Source organism: Setaria italica, chromosome II (genome assembly GCF_000263155.2).
Source record: "Setaria italica strain Yugu1 chromosome II, Setaria_italica_v2.0, whole genome shotgun sequence".
Lineage (NCBI taxonomy): Eukaryota > Viridiplantae > Streptophyta > Magnoliopsida > Poales > Poaceae > Setaria > Setaria italica.
Window position 1 is genome coordinate 4,295,879 of NC_028451.1, and position 19,961 is coordinate 4,315,839.

At 43.0% G+C, this 19,961-nt stretch overlaps 1 protein-coding gene across 1 annotated transcript; it reads left to right on the top strand.

The window, feature by feature from the left end:
- The first annotated feature begins 7,817 nt into the window (after nucleotides 1–7,817).
- LOC101760207 (pentatricopeptide repeat-containing protein At4g20740) lies at nucleotides 7,818–13,101 on the top strand. Its single transcript, XM_004955578.3, is given in 6 exon segments — nucleotides 7,818–8,179; nucleotides 8,181–10,096; nucleotides 10,789–10,954; nucleotides 12,007–12,169; nucleotides 12,281–12,409; nucleotides 12,672–13,101. Coding segments are annotated over 2 exon segments (2,190 nt in total). The 5' UTR covers nucleotides 7,818–7,882; the 3' UTR covers nucleotides 10,074–10,096; nucleotides 10,789–10,954; nucleotides 12,007–12,169; nucleotides 12,281–12,409; nucleotides 12,672–13,101.
- Nucleotides 13,102–19,961: the final 6,860 nt, after the last annotated feature.

The window sequence follows — 19,961 nt, forward strand, 5'->3', positions numbered from 1 at the left end:
ACAACGGATATGTTACAGGTGTAGCTGTAAATCGAGGAGTTTGTGTATACGAAATGTATGTATGTGTAGCTGTTAGGTGATCCTTCCGTCCAGCAAAGAAAGAGTGTTTTTTTAGGTTTGTCCTAAGTCAAACTGTATTACATTTGATCAAGTTTACAATGAAAAGTATCGATATTTATAACACTAAATAGGTATGCTAGGAAAATATATTTCATAACGAATCTAATGAAACTTGTTAGACATTAAAAGTATTAACAAATTTTTATATAAACTTGGTCAAACATAAGATAGTTTGACTTAGGACAGAACTAGAAAGACACTTTTTGCGGGATGGAGAGAGTACAACGGTATGGAAATATTGTAACATCCCCTTAAAAAAAGAAGAGGAAAAACATTGCAGGACTCCTTTCACAAAATTTAACTGTGGAGTTTTTTTGCAAAAAATTTACATTAAATAGTCATGTAAACTTGAAATAAACCTTTTTTTGCGATACGGAAGCTGCCTTCATATTCTACGTATTAAGTTGTAGCTTAACGGCTCTGCTACCACCGTATAATTATCGTCCAAAGTTTTGATTTTTCTTAAAACACCCTACCTTCATGAACATCTAAGAGACGAGGTTATTAGATCTTAAAATTTATGGACTTGCTCCAATTAAATCTTCTAAGAATATGAACATTTACCACATCAAAGATGAACGCCATGAAAATTTATATCATAATCGACATCATAATATTAATTTTATATCCTAAAAATTGTTATTCTTTTAATAAAGTTATTTAAAATTATTTTTTCTACAACTAAATCTCTTTAAAGATGGCATTTAATAATTAGGATTATATTCTGTATTGCTCATATTTTCTTTTTGTTGGAAACCAAAATGAGTTTAGAGATCTAAACAGGCACTTGGTCTCGAATAAATAACGCTTACATATACATGCAATCGAATCTAAAAAGATTGATCAATATTAATATATTCACTCTCTCCACAAAGGTATCGACTTCTAGATTTCAAAATCTTTTCATAAATGTAAGGACTTCCAGCAAATCCAGCAGATTAGATTACAAAGGTTTCAGCATTTATTAGAATAGGCAGGATTCATTCCATCACTTTGATCTACTCCCTCGATCCCACAATGAGTGCATTTCTAGCATTAAACATTTGTCCCACAAAGAATGCATTTGTGGCTTTTGGAGTAGCTAGATTTAATTGCATGCAAATTTAATTGCCTAGTTTTTTTCTTTTAGCAAGGTGCATGCACAATTAATTGATGGATTTGTTTCCTTTCCAAATGCATTTTTCTCTTTCCAAAGTGCATGCACATTTAATTGTGTGACCATTTTTCTTTCAAGGTTTGGTTCCTTAGGATTTGGCTGGTTAACTATTTTAATTAGGGGCATTCTGGTCATTTCTCTTGACTAATAGAAAATCATAAAAAAGCACTCTTTGTGGGGGCACTAGCAGAATGTGCTTGATTTAGCGGTGCATGTGTCTTTTCTCTCCATGCATAAGATATTCTAAAATTCCTAAAAGTCATGACATGCCTGAATAGAGGGAGGGCATAAAAGAGTAAAATGCAAGATGAACAGCCCACACGGCTGGTAAAATATCGTGAACTGGTAGTAGAAGGTCACGAGGGTGTCATGGCTCAATACAGATGGTAACCTTTGCCCTGAAATTAAGTTCAAGGTGAAATGAAACAAAGCTCAGGGTTTTTTTTATAACTAAATTTAATTTATAGTCCACGTCCACTTTATCGTCTACTTCTTACACATGAACATACTGCGTGCACCTAATATGCATCACTACACAGAGGCCACAACCTTAACTTAATATTTGAAATAGAAATTTATTCATCTGGAAAATTTGAACTTGTGAGTTTTAGTTACAATGAGCCATGGATGTCATAGTTCTCATGTTCTAAGTATCTATTTGGAAATGAAGCGCCCAGTGGCTTCAAGTGATACAAGTAACATTTACTTGCTACACGAATATATAGGTTCATTTAGGTTTATCCTAAGTTAGACTTTTTGACTTTCATTAGCAGTGTCTATAATTTAAAAATGAAAATAGTAATATTTTCTAAAAAAACATAGCTTTCATAATGAATTTATCAATCTTGTTTTGTCACTGTATAAAGTGTTAGATATTGATGGCCAAGTTAGAAAAGTTTGATTTACGATGAAGTTAAGTGTATTTATATCGATGATTGAGCAAAATACTAGTAAATACTTTCTTTAATTTACAAATATGTAATGCTTTGTATATGGTACTTCAATATACCCCTATACCAAGACCCTTGACAGCTTGTGTCCCTGTTACTATACCACTTGGGTGAACACAGTTAGGGTAAATTATAAAAAAATCCTAACGATAAATGGATTCCTGCCAAACTGCAGATACGAAGAGGAGCACTGCCGCGCCCTTGTTGTGTCACCACAACTCGCCGCCACTTCCTAAGAGGTCCAAGCTATTAATACTATGGCTATGCTTGCGACACTACTAGGAAGGTCAAAGATACCCTCTAGGCTGCACGGGAATCGAGACCGGCCAAAACAAGTAGGTGGGAGATGTTTTCGATCAATGAAAGAGAGATCTACGGAGATAGAGTGATGTTACTCATTCAATAGTTAATAAAGAAGGAAGAGAGCGTGCAGGCCATGCAGTCTCGCCGCCCGGCTAAGCATTAGACAGCCGTGCATTCCAAAATCTCTAGCCTATAAATATAGCCTCTCAGTCCCTTTCCTCCCATCAGTCATCTACCACTCAAAAACCAAAGACACCCGTGTGTTGTCGCAATGGAGGATGACATGGCCGTCATGTTCCCCAACCGCATACGAACCTTGATTGTCGACGATGATGCCAAGTTCCTGAAATCGGCTTCCAGGCTGCTCTCTATCCTGGATTTCGATGGTACGTGCATTCTGGTGCTTTCTCGATTAGCAATGTTTCAGTTGGCCGCAAATCGTTTTTGCACTAGATTTGCAAGTGTTGCATACATGCCTTTGTGAATCAAAATCCCCCCTTTTTATAAATCATGTGAACATATGTTTTTTGTAAGTATTTGTTTGGAAAGTTTTTAATTTTGCCACGTAAGTATTTGTTTCTGGAAATTTAGACCACCTTTGGACAATTTTTCTCCATGTCCTAGAGTTGTTTGCTAACAAAGATAATTTTGTCCTAATTTGTGGGTGTTCTTGAAAACACCATCTCACTAACTTGCATCTTCATGCGCGTTGCAGTGGTGGTATGCAGCAACGTCGCCTATGCCCTCAAGTCCCTCACGAATGGCAATCTCGAAGGCTTCGATGTCATCCTCGTTCACGCTGCCAAGGCTGCCGCTTGCGGCTTCAACTTCCGTGCCATCGTCGAGGCTAACCTGCTCATCCCCGTCATCTACTGTACGTGATAAGCTGCGTTCGTCCGTGCATGGGATCTCAAGTAGGATACAAAAATATTAACCATGGATCTTGATGATTTGGCGGCAGTCCTCCCACAGGATCACGAGGCCACCGGCGACGAGGCGGACGAGCTGCTGCGGGCGCTGCAGGCGGGGACCTACGTCATCAAGAGGCCAGTGGACACCAACGAGGTGCGCAGCCTCCTGTGGAAGGTCATCGCGTATCGCAAGTGCGAGCTGGAGACCCAGGCGAGAAGGGGCGGCACCGGCGGCGAAGCAGGCCTGGACGTCGCAGGGGAGGACGAAGACCGCGTCCACTTCAAGGTTATAAGGGGAACAAGCCGGAAGAGGAAGGGCAGCAGTAGCAACCCCGGCGGCTCCTCCGCCGGCACCACCGCGGCCGCAGGTTGGTTGATCCATCTCGTGACGAGCACTAGAAACACCAAATAGTTTTAATTTCCTGTGTATCCTACTAGTAGAACTCCAAGAACATATCTTTTTTTTAGTATTATACATTTTTAATAATTAACTTGTCCTTCATTTATGTTTATTTTCATTAATTAGCAGGAGGCCACCCGGCGGCCAAGGGGGAGGAAAAGGACAACGCCGCTAGCCTGCAACAGGTGCCAATTTCTTCTTCCTGCTGGGGTTCTCTAGCATTTACCAATTTTACAGTGGTAAATTAAATTTCTGGAACGTAGTTGCAGTGACTTTGAACTATTCGTTTTGACCTCCACGTAGAGTACGTAGAGACTCCTGTATACCGTAGAGACTCCACGTAGAGAAGCACTTCGCCGAAGGCATATATGCATAATGCATGATTTGGAAAGCTCTAGAAGTGCGCATGATGCAAGACTATCTTCAACTTGTGATCTTCCTAATACAGTTTTTTTAATTCGGTGCACCCTAATTGGTTTTCTTGACCAGCTCATAGTCTGGGCCGGGTTGAGCCAGAAAAACCCCCCCAACGTTTTTGCCAGCCCGAACCTGGCCTAGGCCCTACCTAACGATTGGGTGGGATCTGGTCATGCCTAAAGTATTTTCCGGGTTTCTTTGGTTTTGGGTCAGAATTATGGGTCCGAGCTTGGCATATGGGCCAAAAATCTTGTCCCTGATGCACTTGGTGGAGTTGCGACAAATTAATTGGGCTATTTTTGGGCAGGTTGAATCGAGTTTATTGTCGGGTAAAAAGAGTGATTTTAGACTTGTGTCAAGACTAGAAGTGGTTTGGAGCTAGTGCCTCGTGCAACGAGTGTTGTGGCTTGTTGCTTTATTGCCCCTTTTTACTGCCTAGTTTGGACCTTTTCTCCTTGACGGACAGTTCTTTTTTACCTCATTCATCTAAGGAAAAGAAGTAAGTCATAATCGGTATATACCTGTATATAATTTTTTTTCGTAAAGTAAGCTCATAATATAAAATTGTAATTTTACATGAAATCGTTGGGTAAACTCTTACGTAGGCAGTGACGCAAGACTCTCTCTCCGGCTTGTCTTATTATGGTTAATGCAATGAGATCCAGGGGTGGGCCCAGGATTGGCCTTGGGTATATCAGTGTGTATGCAAAAGAACAGTACGCGAACGAAGCCACCGAGCCGCTTAGCAGCTTGAACATCATGTGCCCGGGCTAGTGCAGGCCTTCTGATGAACCATGTTGTTTCTTTAGCTGACATCTTTGGACTTGCAACTGACCACCACATACTATAAAGGGTTCTAGATCGACCCCTGGTGAGACCCTTGGTTTACCTAGTAATTAAACTTGTGCCAACAAGGCATCCTTGGTTCATCTAGTAATCTTGTGGCAACAAGCTGCTCCAGAAAAAAAAAGCAATCAACCACTGGATATTGAAATGATGTTGTTGTAGTGATGTGCGGCTGTTACCGTTGTCACTGCTTCGTTTGCACCTGCTGTTTTACTGTCCAATCTAGAATTACCTTTTCTTTTTTTATATTGGCCCCGGTAGCTCTTTTCCCTTTATTAAAAAAGTAAATCATAATCGGCATATGTATATAATTTTCCTCGAAAAGTAAGCTTATAATGTAAAATTATAACTTTGCACGGTTTGCTAGATTTATGTCCAAAATCGATTGGTCAAAGTTGTGTTTTGGATACTTGCATAGGTCCAAAAACGCCAATTCTTTTTACCGGATTATGTAGGGTCACAAGTCTCACAACAGATAGAGAACTTCTCGTTTGATCTTAAACTTCATAGATAAAGAACTACAAAAATAAGGCACATATAGTTACTTTTTTCTGCGAGGAATATAGTTACTAGTTACTGTACTACTTTCATCTCGTTCCCGTGAATTCCCTAGTACTCCATTGTTAACAATTAATTTAAATACTAACAAATTACTGAATAACATTTCTTTTTGCAGCCTGCACAACAGAAACATGGCCGAGGCAAGAAAGCCCAGAAGAACGGCGGCGGTGAAGCGTTCAAGCTTCTGCAACCCAACAAAGCCATGATGAATGGTCCGCAGCTCAACCAACACCAGCCGAAGCCGTCTCTGTTCGTGCATCCTGTCTTCCGGACGCTCGGCGTGCTGCCCTACAAGTCCAAGTTCTTCTCGGACGCTGCCGGGGCGAGCAGCAATGCCGGCGCCGGCGCCGGCAACGCTTCCGCTCTACCAGCTGCACAGCATCATGTGTACTCAGCGGCGCCATCACCATTGCCTCCGGCGGCACACAGCATCGTCTTCGGCAACAACATGCCACCGGCAACAGCACCAACCATGGCCGCCGCCGCCGCCACTGCCACATACGAGCCACGGTTCTTCCAAGTTATCGGCAACCAGCAGCCGCCGGATGTCCATCCTCTACTGATGTTCGGGCCATTCCCATACCAGGGCCCGCCGCCGCCGCCGTCTGTGATGCAGCAAGACGTGCTCGCACCGGCAGCGGCAGGTGATCTTTTCACCGGCGGCATGGCTGGAGGAGCTTCAGCTGCAGTTGCCATAGATGCAGTAGCGTACGGCAACGATGCCAGTTTGTCATTTCTTCAGCCTCCGAACCTTGGTGCAGAACAAGATGGCGGCAAACAGCTTGCAGGCACGGTGGGCATGGACACGCACGCCGGCATGGCCGATCCACCCATAGCGCCCCAGCCCGTCAGCAGTGCAATAGACAGTGCGACAATGGAGTGGCTGCTCAGCGATGACTTCGACGACTACGTCGGTGGATCACCACCAGCGGTTGCGCCTAATAATCAGGTTCTTGGCATGGCTTCAAATGTGGATGAGCCAACAACAATGGCAGGAGGTGCATTTGGCAGCACCAGCACCAATGCTGCATCGTCCATGGCGCCTGAGGATCTCGTCGCAATACCAGATTGTGGCACCACCAATGCTGCATCGTTCATGGCGCCTCATCAGGATCTTGGATCGATGCCAAATGGTGGCAGCAGCAAGGCCGCGTCGTTCATGGCTTTGGATGTGAGTGACCTAACAATGGCAGGTGGAGCATTTGGCGACGCTAGTCCCGCACCATTCATGGCGGCGCCTCAGGATCTCGGCGCAGCGCCGAATGGTATGGTGGCTCGTGATCAGGATCTCAGCGCAGCGCCGAATGGTGATCAGGTAGCACAGGAGGACGACACCTATGGATCGGTCATGGGGTCTCAAGGCCAGGGCGCTGGCGCGGTGATGGATGGGGATGACGCTATGCTTCCTTCTGATCAGTACGAGGACAACACCTCGTTCCCTCCTGATGAAGCTCTTCTTGGTGACCTGCACGGTCCCATGTTCGAGTTTGACGACGTCGTTGATCTAGACGCCATGCTGGGTGGCTTAACTGGTGGCGGTGCCGCCGCCGCAGATGATGATGATGCAGGGACATCGCTTATCGCCGGCGAAGAAGGTGGCAGCATGAATGGCTTGGGAAACCTTGATGGCCTTAAGATTCCGTATGAGCTTCTGGGCGATTTCCTGTTCTGGTATGACAGGAACGGGAACAATGCCCGCGAGTAGTTGCTGAAGCGCATGCAGCAATGCGGCACTAGTACAAGTAAGCAAAGGTAAGTGAGAGGGGAAGACTCTGAGTTCCCTCTCCGGAATAAAGTAGGCATGGCATGATCAGTTCTTTAAACTGATCATGTGTTTGCTGGGAGATGTTTTTAATTCTGCTGAACCCTGTTTATGTCACCAGCCATAGTTTGGAAACTGGATTTGCTTTGTTTCAGACTTGGAGTCGATGTTTCTGAACCCACCTGTTTAAGTCTTTTTGCTGCATTTGAGTTGATGTTTCTGAAACCATTATATTCTGATTGCCCATGTATGATTGTACGAACGATGGCTGCCATTATAGTGCAAAAAAATAGAGTAGGCATGGCAAGATGTTGGATGCAAATAGAGCTTTCGGACCAAGTCTGGGCCGTTGTACATGCGAAGCCCAGCCCATTAAGAGTTGGCATCCTCACCACTGCTCTCTTCCTCCACCGTTGCGGCGGATCAGCGCCGCTCCTCACACCACCAGCCGGCGCTATGGCCTCCCCGTCCCCTCCCGCCGGCCGCCGCCGCAAACAAACCATCTACCACGGCCACCGTCGCGCCTCGCCGCACCGCCCCACCGTCCGCGGCGGCCTCTTCACCGACCTCCACTCCCCGTCCCCGAGACCCCGTGCCTCCCCCTCCCCCTCCACCACCGCCGCCCCCTTCCGCCTCCCCGACTGGGATCCACACTCGCCCTCGTCGTCGTCATCCGTTCCCTCCCCGTCGTCGCCTTCCGCCGCCGCATCCGTCTCCGCGTCCGCGCGCCGCCTCTCCCCGCTCGCGCGCTTCCCTCCTCGACGCGCTCCGGCGCCACCAGCGCTGGGGCCCGCCCGTCGTCGCCGACCTCACCAAGCTCCGCCGCGTGCCGCCCTCGCTCGTCGCCGAGGTCCTCACCGCGCGCCCGCCCCCGCCGCCGCCGCTGGCGCTCCCGTTCTTCCTCTGGGCCGGCCGCCAGAAGGGCTTCCGCCACTGCTTCCCGGCATTCCACGCCCTCGCCTCGCTGCTCTCGGCGGCGGGCCTCCCCGCCGCCGCCGACCAGCTGCCCGACCTCATGCGCGCCCACGGAAGACCCGTCTCCCACCCGCAGCTCACGCTCCTCGTCCGGCTCCACACCGCCGCGCGCCGCCCGCTCCGCGCTCTCCACGCCCTCCGCCGATTCCACCACGAGTTCGACGTCAAGCCCGAGGTCCACGCGTGCAACCGCGTCCTTGGTGCGTTGGCTGCGGCGGGGCACGTCGACGACGCGCTCAAGCTGTTTGATGAAATGTCGGAGGCTGGAACACGGCCTATGCCAGTGACGTTTGCGATCATGGTGCGTGCGCTGGCACGCGCTGGGATGACGGAGCGGCTTCTGGAGATGATTGGGAGGATGCGGGACGAGGTGTGCCGGCCTGACATCTTTGTGTACACCGCACTGGTGAAGACAATGGTGAGGAGGGGGTATATGGATGGTTGCATCAGGGTGTGGAAGGAAATGGAGAAGGATGGGGTGGAGGTGGACACAATGGCGTATGCTACGATGATTGGGGGCCTGTGCAAGGCAGGGATGGTGGAGGAGGCAGCAGAATTGTTCAAGGAGATGAGGAGCAAGGGGTTACTGGTGGACAGGATGGTGTACGCGTCGCTCATTGATGGGTATGTTTCCGCTGGGAGTGTTGGGGATGGGTGTAGGGTGTTGAAGGAGATGATTGATGCTGGCTACCAGGCTGACCTGGAGATCTATAACACGCTTATTAGTGGTCTGTGTGGCATAGGTAGGGAGGATAAGGCTCATAAGATGTTTCAGATTGTTCTTCAGGAGGAGCTCATGCCAAGTTCTGATACCGTTTCGCCATTGCTAGCTTGTTATGCTGAAAAGGGTGAACTGGTTATGTTTTTTGGATTGGTCGACAAACTGGCTGGGCTGGACTTGCCTGTTGTTGAATTCTTAGTGGACTTTATGAAGCTATTTGCAGGCAAGGATGGTAGGGAAGTAAAGGCTCTGGAAGTGTTTGATGCCTTGAGACAAAAACAGTATTGTAGTGTGGGCATTTATAACATTGTTATAGAAAATCTGCTGAAGATCCAGGACAGGAAGAAAGCACTTTTATTGTTTGAAGAAATGCAAGGTTCAGTTCACTTCAAGCCAGACTCTTGTACATATAGTCATATGATCCAATGTTTTGTGGATGAAGGAAATGTTGAAGAGGCCTGCTCATGCTACAACTCCATGATGAAGGAAAACTGGATACCAAGTATGCCAGCCTATTGTGCTCTTGTGAAAGGGCTTTGCAAGATTGGGGAAATCAATGCAGCTATTTCACTTGTTAAAGATTGCCTTGGAAATGTAGAAAACGGGCCAACTGAATTCAAATACACCTTGACTATTCTGGAAGCTTGCAGGTCAAAAAGCCCAGAGAAAGTCATCAGTGTGGTGGAAGAGATTATTGAAGTAGGCTGTTCAATGGACGAAATTATCTATTCTGCTATCATGTATGGCTTCTGCAAGTATGCAAGTTCAACCGAGGCGAGACAGGTTTTCACTATTATGAGAGATCGAAATATCCTGTCAGAAGCCAATTTTATTGTTTATGAGGACATGCTGAACGAGCACTTGAAGAAGGTCACTGCAGACTTGGTGATATCTGGGTTGAAGCTTTTCGACCTTGAATCAAAATTGAAATGGAGAAGCAGAATTGATTGAAGAAATATTTATGGAGTTACTCGGTACAATCTGCTTTTCTTAACTTCTGATTTCAAATTTTAAATGTTAGATGCACATCTATGTTTTTAACTTAGTTCTTCTACAAGTGAATCTGTGATTGCTTGCCTTGAATTTTCAAAAAATTCCAACTTATTCATGGTTTTATATGTCATGTAGTATGGTACCCATAGGACGTCCATATCTGAGGTATTGACATGCTCCTAATAACACAAGTCAATGATATTTAGGAAACATGACAAGGTTGGATAATTTTGGATGTTCACTTGCAAGAACTCTAGCTGAACTTATTAAGTTGGCTTTAGTTACCTCATCTGCTTGGTTGTGTCCTGTGCAGTCAGTGATCACATAACTATGTTACAGGGAATATGCATTTGATCAGTATTTTGTGTTTTCCATGGATATTTCATAATCACTTATTGAAGCCATTATAGGGGTAGTGAAGTTGCATACCTGGTGGTGAAAGTATTTACTGATATTTTTTCATTCATATGGAGATTTTAGATATGTTTCTAAGCATATATTAACGTTAACAAATGGATGAGGTCACATATATAATGGTGGATTAATGCATGGTGATCTATTTAATTGAAATTATCATAGCTGTGATAATGATGTGACCTCTTCATTAATTTTGTTAAATGATTCCTATTGTTACTATACTAATTAGGTTCTAATACCATATCATTGTTGACAGATATTTGTAAAATCATACCTGGGCAAGGTTGTGGGACAAGCAAAGTTCCAAACCCAGTGTGCTGTTTACTAGATACTGGGGACACAGATGGATGGACCTCATCATGTTACTTTATTATTTGCCAAACTGCAGAACACCCTTTCCCAGAACGTGGCATAGCACCAAAGTAAGTAACACGAGTATGTAAATTCTCTAATATGGAGTGTAGGTGAATAAAACTTAGCTTATCATTAGTGTATTGTGTACACTGTTTCCTGCCTTCTCGCTTAGTAAGCCTTCTTTGCCCCTTCCTCCTTATTCTGTTTGGTATTCCCTTACAGAATTGGTCCTTGAATTATATTTCATGACCAACCCACATAGCAAGTATTATAGGTAGGCTGAATTGTTGCGCCATGTGTTAGATGTTTGTAAGATATGATGAGAACTGGAGTTGACTTGAGCTATTGGTTCCCCAATCTCAAACACTTGGTCATAATCTATGATCAGAAATTCAGAAGCAATTTATCATCCCTCCAGTTGTCAGTCTTAGAAAACACACTGAAATAGTTGAAAATTGAAAATATATGTACAAACTCTTTACAATGAGAAAGTGTATGTCTATCTATATCGACAACCGAGATTTTAGTCTTGTAAAACCAATTATATATGTGTTTGTATAACCTCTTCAGTAAAATCAGATTTGATTGGATCAAATATCTGCCTCATCATTGTTTGGAGCTTCATGTATAACCTCTCTCAACAGAAAAAGAAAAACACTTCTGTTCTGGGCCTCTTGATTAGAAAAATTGAACTTACCCTTTCTTGTAGTCAATTATACCTTAGGTTTTAAACTTGGAGGTAGTTAATTATTGTATCACGCAATAGCTAGAATCACCATTGAAAAATGTAGGAGTGCATGAAGAAAAATATCCGAATACAGATGAACTACTTTAGGGACTATAGTGATTAAAATTTTAGAATACATAGGAGTAGCTCAGCAATTTTAAGAACCTTTTTTGCAATAGTGCCTCAATAGTTTAACCATGTCTGGTAATGTACCGTTTATTTCTGTATCCATATTGGCATTTGTACTCACAGTGCTTTAGGCGCACACAACATATTATGTAGAAGGAACAGAAAAGTGCTTCCTTGATCCTGGTCCCTATTCTGCCTTGTACTGTTGTACTAGGCATGCATTCCTAATTGCTTAAAGCTTAATATCTTTCAATTATACTACAGGAGAGGTGAACTACAGCTCATTCTCAACATCTTTCAGGATGCTAATGGAAGTGTTACAATTGTACTAGACAACATCACAGTTATGTCCTTTGTTCTTTGGTGAGGTTGGCATTGCAAAGGAGGGACATCAAAATTTAATAATTTCAATAACACTCGGGCAAAGGTATACGCTACTAATTAATCAATGCATAGTTGTTGTCGGCTTTGCTACAGCTTCATGCCACCAGACACTCACTGGTTCTGCGTTGTCACATCTTCTACAAGTCTATACCAGGTTTCTTATTCATAACAATCTCTGGAGTTTGGGCATCCCCTGGATGATATGAAGAAAGCAATTCTGGCTGGTTGACACTCAATAGCGAAGTGAGATCCATGCTATGCAACCTACAAGGCCGATGCAGAGGTAATCTGGATATTTCTTAAGAGACCAGAAGTTGAACCCATTGATTTGTTCTCATTCACACTCTGTTACCCTTGAACTGATTAAAGAATAAAAGATTTAATTCTGGTCAAGGCCTAGAACTCCTATGGTTTAATTCAGTCCTCGTAAAGGAGCCTTGCTTGCTCTCATCATATATAACAGTTGATATGTCACTGTTGCTAGATAACCTTATATGCTTGAGGACACTAGTTAGATACTAAACGTCTGCCGTCTTCTCTTGCAGAAGTGTGATTTCTCTGCCCATTCCGAAGCACGAGTTGGGGATAATCTGCTGCATGCCAGACATGGGCATAACTGTTGGCACATAGCGTTAGGTATAAGTGTTAATGCATCTTGATGCTGGTGGGTTGCTGTGGATGTTTGCATACGTTCCTCTTGGTTGTTCCAATAATTTGCGAGCATGGGCTTTGCGATGTGAGTCGTTGATCGTTAGTGGGACCCAGCTTCTAACCTGGGACAAATATGTACTGTATGGATTTGTTCGCTGTTTCTTTGTTTTCTGAACCTCAGTCCATCAAGAGTTGATGAGAAGTTTTGGATGGCATTTGGTGATAGGATGATGCTACATGTAGTCTTGTATAGACTTTGAGAACAAACGCAGAGTGTGCAGGCAACTTTAAAGAATCCAGATGGTTACTTATTTGTTTACTCTATTTTTACTTGAATTTGGTAGATCACCATGGATTCAGTGGTAGTTTGTAGGAACTGAAATGGGCAAAACTTTATGCAGTTTGGACGAACACCTTGCATGCATGTGGCATGCTATAAGGCACTGCTTCAATATCTACAAACATGAAACTGCCGATATCGATTGAATGTGCTCATGTGCCTTAGCTTAAGCAGCAGGAATGCATGGACACTGTTTGATGAGGACCTTGGATGATTGATCTATCATTCTATCGTTACAGATTATTTATGAGCATGTCATTGTCGATGCAGAGGAGATACCACCAGCTGAATGGGGAGTCTATGGAACAGCATCCTGCTGCAACATAACCTGTATTAAATCTCCCCGAAACTAAGATGAGACCTCTTGAAAGACTTGGATTGAGATGAAACTTTGGATAACCTCTCTGAACCGCAAAAACTTTTTGGATGAGACTTTGCTCAAAATAGCCCTGGCTAGTGGTGATGATGAAAGACAAAACAATTGAACTGGTAAAATGCAGCACCAAGGCTACCACTTGGCCGTATCGAATTAAGATGTGCCGAACAATTCGGTTGATAGAGCAATTGGGGCTATCAACTTCACCTTCTGCAAATGGGTTGTGCGTGAAATATTTCCCCTGAAGAAAGCTGCTTGGTTTGAGGTTAAGAGTGAGGGTGTAGGAGCTTTACCTTGCCAGACACTGGTGCACTAGGACATGTTTAAAGGAAGCTTTGTTCCTAATTGCCGAAAAAACAGATGGAATTGATAGTACAATCAGCTTAGCACAATAGCTATTATGTCCATCAGCGTCAGGCTTAATGGCAGGCAAAGACTAAACATGCATTCCTAATCGCCGCAAAGCGAGAGGGATTTGTTAATCGATAGAACATTCTTGCTTGCTTGACTAGGTTACATATGCTCAAAATAGGGATGAATGTCGCCGTAAACACAAGGATGGAGCATAGGGAAAAAGGTTAGGTTCCAATACTTGGAAAAGGGCAAGCATACATGCTTGCTCGCGCTACAAAGTAAGCTGGACTCTCGTGCCACCATGAAAGCAACATCAAACTCAAGTGGATCTGGCCCCATACAAAAAAAGTCTTTTTGGGACACCATAGAGATGGCTGTAAAGTTTTACAACTTAAAAGCAACTCAAACTCAAGTGCTTCGAACAAATTAACCGGTCTTCTAGCATATGAGATTGGTACATTGATGATATATCTGGGCCTTCTCGAAAATTTTCTTATGTTATCTATATATAGTATCATATGAACGAAGATATAGACTGTAGTCAATTTCAAAAAAAAAAGATATAGACTGTAGTAGAAATCCGAAAATACTAAGAGAACACATGCAAACTCTAGAATTTTATAATTTAATTTTGAAAAAAAAGAATGAACTGCAACTATTAGAGTTCACTGGTATTATTTTCTCTAGAATATAGAGATCGGGCAATAATGGAAAGTACTATGTACTGGCAGTATTCTCGTGTATTTTTCTCTTTAAATTTAGTATAAAAAGATTAAGGTGCATGGGCAATCATTTTCTTCACTTGGACGATTAAAGACACTGCAAATAATTGCAAGCAGGTAGTACTCGTATGCAGTACGTGAGCCACGGTTGCCACAATAATTTCTTCATGTATACGAGATTGCTACTTATGATATATATGGGACTCTTATTAGCAACTCTAATTTCCTAAATTACCTAGGGCCTGTTCAAAATGTGGTAATTTCATAGGAAACATATAAACTCCACTAGAAATCTGAAAAATGTTTTTTTTAAAAAAATACTACTACTTAATTTAAGGGACAAATGCAACCCCCGGAGTTCATAAAATTAGGAAAAAGAATGAACTGCAATCATTAGAATTCGCTGCGATCTCCAGAAGATAGAGATTGGACAATGGAGAAAAGTACGGTGTGTAATGGCAACACTCTCATGTATTGTTTCTCTTCAAACTTTAATGCGAAAAGATTAGGGCGCATGCGCAATCATTTACTCGACTTGGACGATGATTAGGACGCTACACAAATAATTGCAAGGAGTTAGTAGCCGTATGCAGTACGTGAGCTACCGCTGCCACAATAATCATTTGATTTCCCCCCTTCGATCTTTTCATCACCAATCAGTGCTTCCGTCGATCTCCTCTCCATTTATTTCTATATCTTTAATTAATCCACGCTACCAATCAGCCACGGATCTCCTTCACATGCCACTGAGTAGGACTGGCATTATGGGGGTATTAAGAGTACACCAAACTTTGGGCTGTAGTAGAAAGGGACAGAGAATCTAATGTTGTACACACACCAATCAACCGCCTAATCAATCAACCTCCATTAATTGCTATTTAATTATCATAGATCCTCTATTTAATTCAAAAACGAGCTGATTTATATCTGTGACATTAAATTAGTGATGTCAGTGATAAAAGGAAGGAGAGGTGTGTACTATATAGACATATACAAAAAGTTACAAGTTCATTTACATCACAAAGTATGTATGCAAAAATTTGAGTGACACATATAAATTGAAAAGTATATATATATATATATATTTATATATATAAATGATGTGCTGAAAAGAAATACTTCTTCATCATGAATCAATTGACTTCTCAATTGAGTATCCTTCCTTGCATCAGAGACTCAGGGTAGACAATCCATCCAACTCCAAGAACAGGTTCCGCTCCAATTAATGATCTCATGTATAGCGCCTTCAGAACAATCTGATGCACAATAAGACCACTGCAAATCCTCCAAATCATATACAGGTGAATCAAGAAAAAATAGCTCGGGAAACTAGTCATGCATCAACAATGCAAGCCATGGGAGGAGGAATTCGGAATTGGAAAAGAAGCTAGCTGTTCATTTTGGTGCTCCGACGACTGATGCTTCACCGACAATCATGAACCTCCAAGAAACTACGGAAAAGCACGAAAGAATCATATGTTGCGATAAATTTGTGAATTACCCTTGCAAACCGACGAAGTATATATCTTCCGTGCATCCACGAGCAGATGAAACTGCGCAGCATGATCTGATCGTTAGCAGTTTCGGTCATCATTGCTGTAGTCGTCAACTAGCTAAACACTCGTCAGATCATGCTGGCAGCTTCAGCTCCTAGAGGACGCACCACAACAATTGTAGAGAGAGCTAGAGAGATGTATGAGAGAGAGAGAGATGTGTGATGAGAGAGGGAGAGAGATGTATGATGAGAGAGGAGGAGAAGAGAGGAGGAGGAGGATGCGAGGAGGTGAAGTCTGGGAAGAGGGCAGCATATATAGCAGTGGCACCAATTCATGTGATTGGCCAATCTTTGATATTGGTGGTTATGCATGTAGGAGGAAAGGTCAGATTGTTGCTTATAGTTAGCTCTAGCTAGATTGATGTAACAACTAACTAATGTGGTGGTCCCAACGGCGGCATATACTACATACATTCTGTCACTCTCAACCCTCCCCCCCTAACCACCACCTTTCTGTTAGGCTTTGTGAAAAATATTTAACTTGCTGCACTTACTAATCAACCTACAGAAATGCATAATTAAAAGACAGTGTTCACATTAACTATAGCTGCTAGCTCTATGATCCTAGCTATAGTATATATATGCACATAGGGCATCATAACCTGACTTATGGACAGCCTTTTGAGTCTTCCATCAGTTTGCAACCAACAACTACTCCCTCGGCTCCGATTGCAGGTAGTTTTAGCTTTTTTAAGTTCATAGATATAATGTATATCTATATGCATAATAATATCTATGAACCTAGAAAAACCAAAACGACCTGCAATTTGGAATGGAGCGAGGGAATATATCTTATAAATCCTCCAAAAAAAAAACCTTTGGTTATTTTGTTGATTGTTGTCTTGTGGATTGCTAAGCTGGGCATTGTGTGCATATATGGTTCTTATGGAAGGCCTTGTTGATAACCCTAAAAAAACGCCTTGTTGAAAGAAATGAACGTAGCTTTTCAATTCCGAAAGCAATGAAATTAACGCAAACAACGTCAAGAGGTAAGTAGGATTCTGGGGAAGTGGTGGTGATCTTTTCCTTCTCCTTTTCTTTCCTTTTTCACGCAAAGTAGTCGCGGTAGTTTTGGTCACAAGCAAACCATTCTGGAGAAAGCGAGATGCACGCTTGTGGATTGAATTCTGTCATCTGTACAATAGCTGGCGTTGTACACGTACGTATATATGATCTGTGATGATACATACATACATACATACATATAAATACTATATATCATATCATGCATGTTGCAAAAGGTAATGTGGACACCTAATTTGTTTGTTGTGTATAGCTGTGGCGTGCAGTACTGATGCTGGAGAAAGAGAGGGCGTGTGTACAATACATGCGCATGTGGGACGTACACGTACATGGCCTGCAAGGCCACGAATCTTGATCTGGGTTACAGAAATCATTGGTCCTTGAAAAGTGATGCACCACATAGCTAGGAGGACACAACAGAAAGTCATCAACAACCAAATGTAGGGCTTATTTATTCTATCTCATCAGCTAATGATGCAATTTGCTTTGTAAATTGTACTATGCTGCCTGTGTAGTCGATCGTCTGTGGGGGAGGTTAACAATTGACAGTGCACATTAATTTGATTAATGTGCACTGATGAGACCAAATTTGATGTCACAATTAGCATGACATGTGCTTGTGAGCCTGTCCATGTTAGATATTTGTTGTCCTTCATATACTAATATATCCGCAAAAAAAAATTCTCAATAAAAAAAAATTCTCAATATCACCATGCCTGGATGCTACGCAATTTTTGTGATAAAGGACCGGCCGATGCACATGCATGATACACCTCGATCTTAGTCGTTTTCTTCAACCAATTCATCCCTACATCAGATGCAACCAACCATACCCTGCTAGTGCTAGATCATATAAAGTCTGAACATTAACCCCTCTTACATGCTAGATATTACTTAAAGATATAACATTACCCACACTCCACAAATTAAGGGGATGCCACGTTCACCAAAGATATCGCCCTTATTTTTCAACTTCCAGGCTACAAGAAAGTGACAACGCAGCATGTATGTCTTGCTCACAGTTTGAAATTAGGTCCGTCCCAAATTACTATTCATTTTAGCTTTTCTAAGTTCATGATTTTTGCTACGTATCCAGACATACCATATATCCAGGTACATAGCAAAAATTATGAATCTAGAAAAGTTAAAATGAAAAGTAATTTGGGATGGAGGGAGTAGTTTCAATTTCATGCATGTGCATGGAACAGTAGGCCAACACAGTGTACTTGGAAAAAGCAACAAGTGATCATGAGGTAGTCATGCAGCCACAGCGCTCGGCTCATGCACGGCGACCTAGCTACCGCATGTCATGAGACCCTAAGAAACCGCAGCCTGCCCACATGACGAACTTAATTACAGTTAGTTCTCATATTAGCTGGTGATCAGTGAGAGCTGCCTAGGTCAAGCGTGCTGGCGCTGAGAGAGAAAGAAACTAACAAAGATATCGATAGATAGATGGTGCTGGAATGATGTACGCAATGCGTGGCAATGTTAAGTTAGTTGATTTTTTTCTAATTCGTTCACAGGACAAAAGGCATATATTTACATACATAATTCTGAAAACACAGCTCAATTTAGGCTACAAGGTGCTGCAGAAGATGAGGGTATTCGTCGTTGATAAAAGAAAAACATGTACTTTTTACTCCAAACGAAGTTTCACGAAAAAAAATGAATTTCAAACAAGGCACTCTGCTGAGCGGATTTACGAAATTCGAGTATACAGTTGCGATTTTTTTTAAGGTTATACTGTTGCGATTTTAAAAGGATACATGGCTTCCACTGAAGAATTTGGTGGGGAGGCAAAGGAATTCAGACTTGGACAGGAGCATCCGCTACTTGATTAGCAGAAATAAATTCGGCCTGGAGGCCCGAGTTTCTCGGCCCACGGCCCACGGTCAGACTAGTCCGGCCCGCCACCGCCGTCATCCTTGAAACAAAGCAATCCTTCCCTTCCCGGCCGACGCCTCGTCGTCCATCTCGCCTTCCTGCGCCGCCGAAGCACGACGCAACCCACCATCACCACCGCACCTCGCGATTTCCTCCTCCCGCCGTCTCCCTGCAGGGTGTGGAGCCGTGGAGGTCCATCCTGCTGATGCTTTTGTGGGTTCGCTTCGGGTTCTTTCAGTATGCAAGATACTCGATTTCGTTCAGAGGTGGAGCAATACTGATAGCCAGGGGCCTAAGACAATTTCGCAGAATATCGCAAGCTTATCATTTGGTGAATGAACCTGATTGTGCGTGTCGTCATGAATGTAATCCACTTGTGGCACCATGAACATAAAAGAATAGAAGGTAGCGACGGCTAAAATGATCTGCTGGTACATGTGCTGAACACTGCTGAAAAAGAAACTGAAGAAACAGAATCAATACATACACCTAAGATGCACCTTTCTTCCAATAAGTGGAGAGGTGTTGCTTACTCTAGTGGAGGGTGTTTATTTGTGCTTCAAATAAGTGGAAGCCGTGGAGGGTGTTCATTTGTGCTTCAAACAAATAAGAGCGAAGGGAAGACATTGCATACTGCAGAACAAACAAACTAACCATTATCGTGCAGCGAGAGAATTAGCATCAACAAGTCCAGTGTAGTGTGATATTCAGATCACTGGTCCAGTGTACCTAGTAATGATTTGTTAGAAAATTCACTATGTTATCATATAAATTAAACTCAATGATGCGTTTCTCGTAAGAACCAGTCAGATTGTTTCACAATACGCTATAGAAGGTCCTAGATTCAAAGAAACGTGGGCAGTTGCCAGTTTTTCTTAATCTGCATAACCTTAACTTTTCGAAGCTAATTATAATTTGCTCATTTAG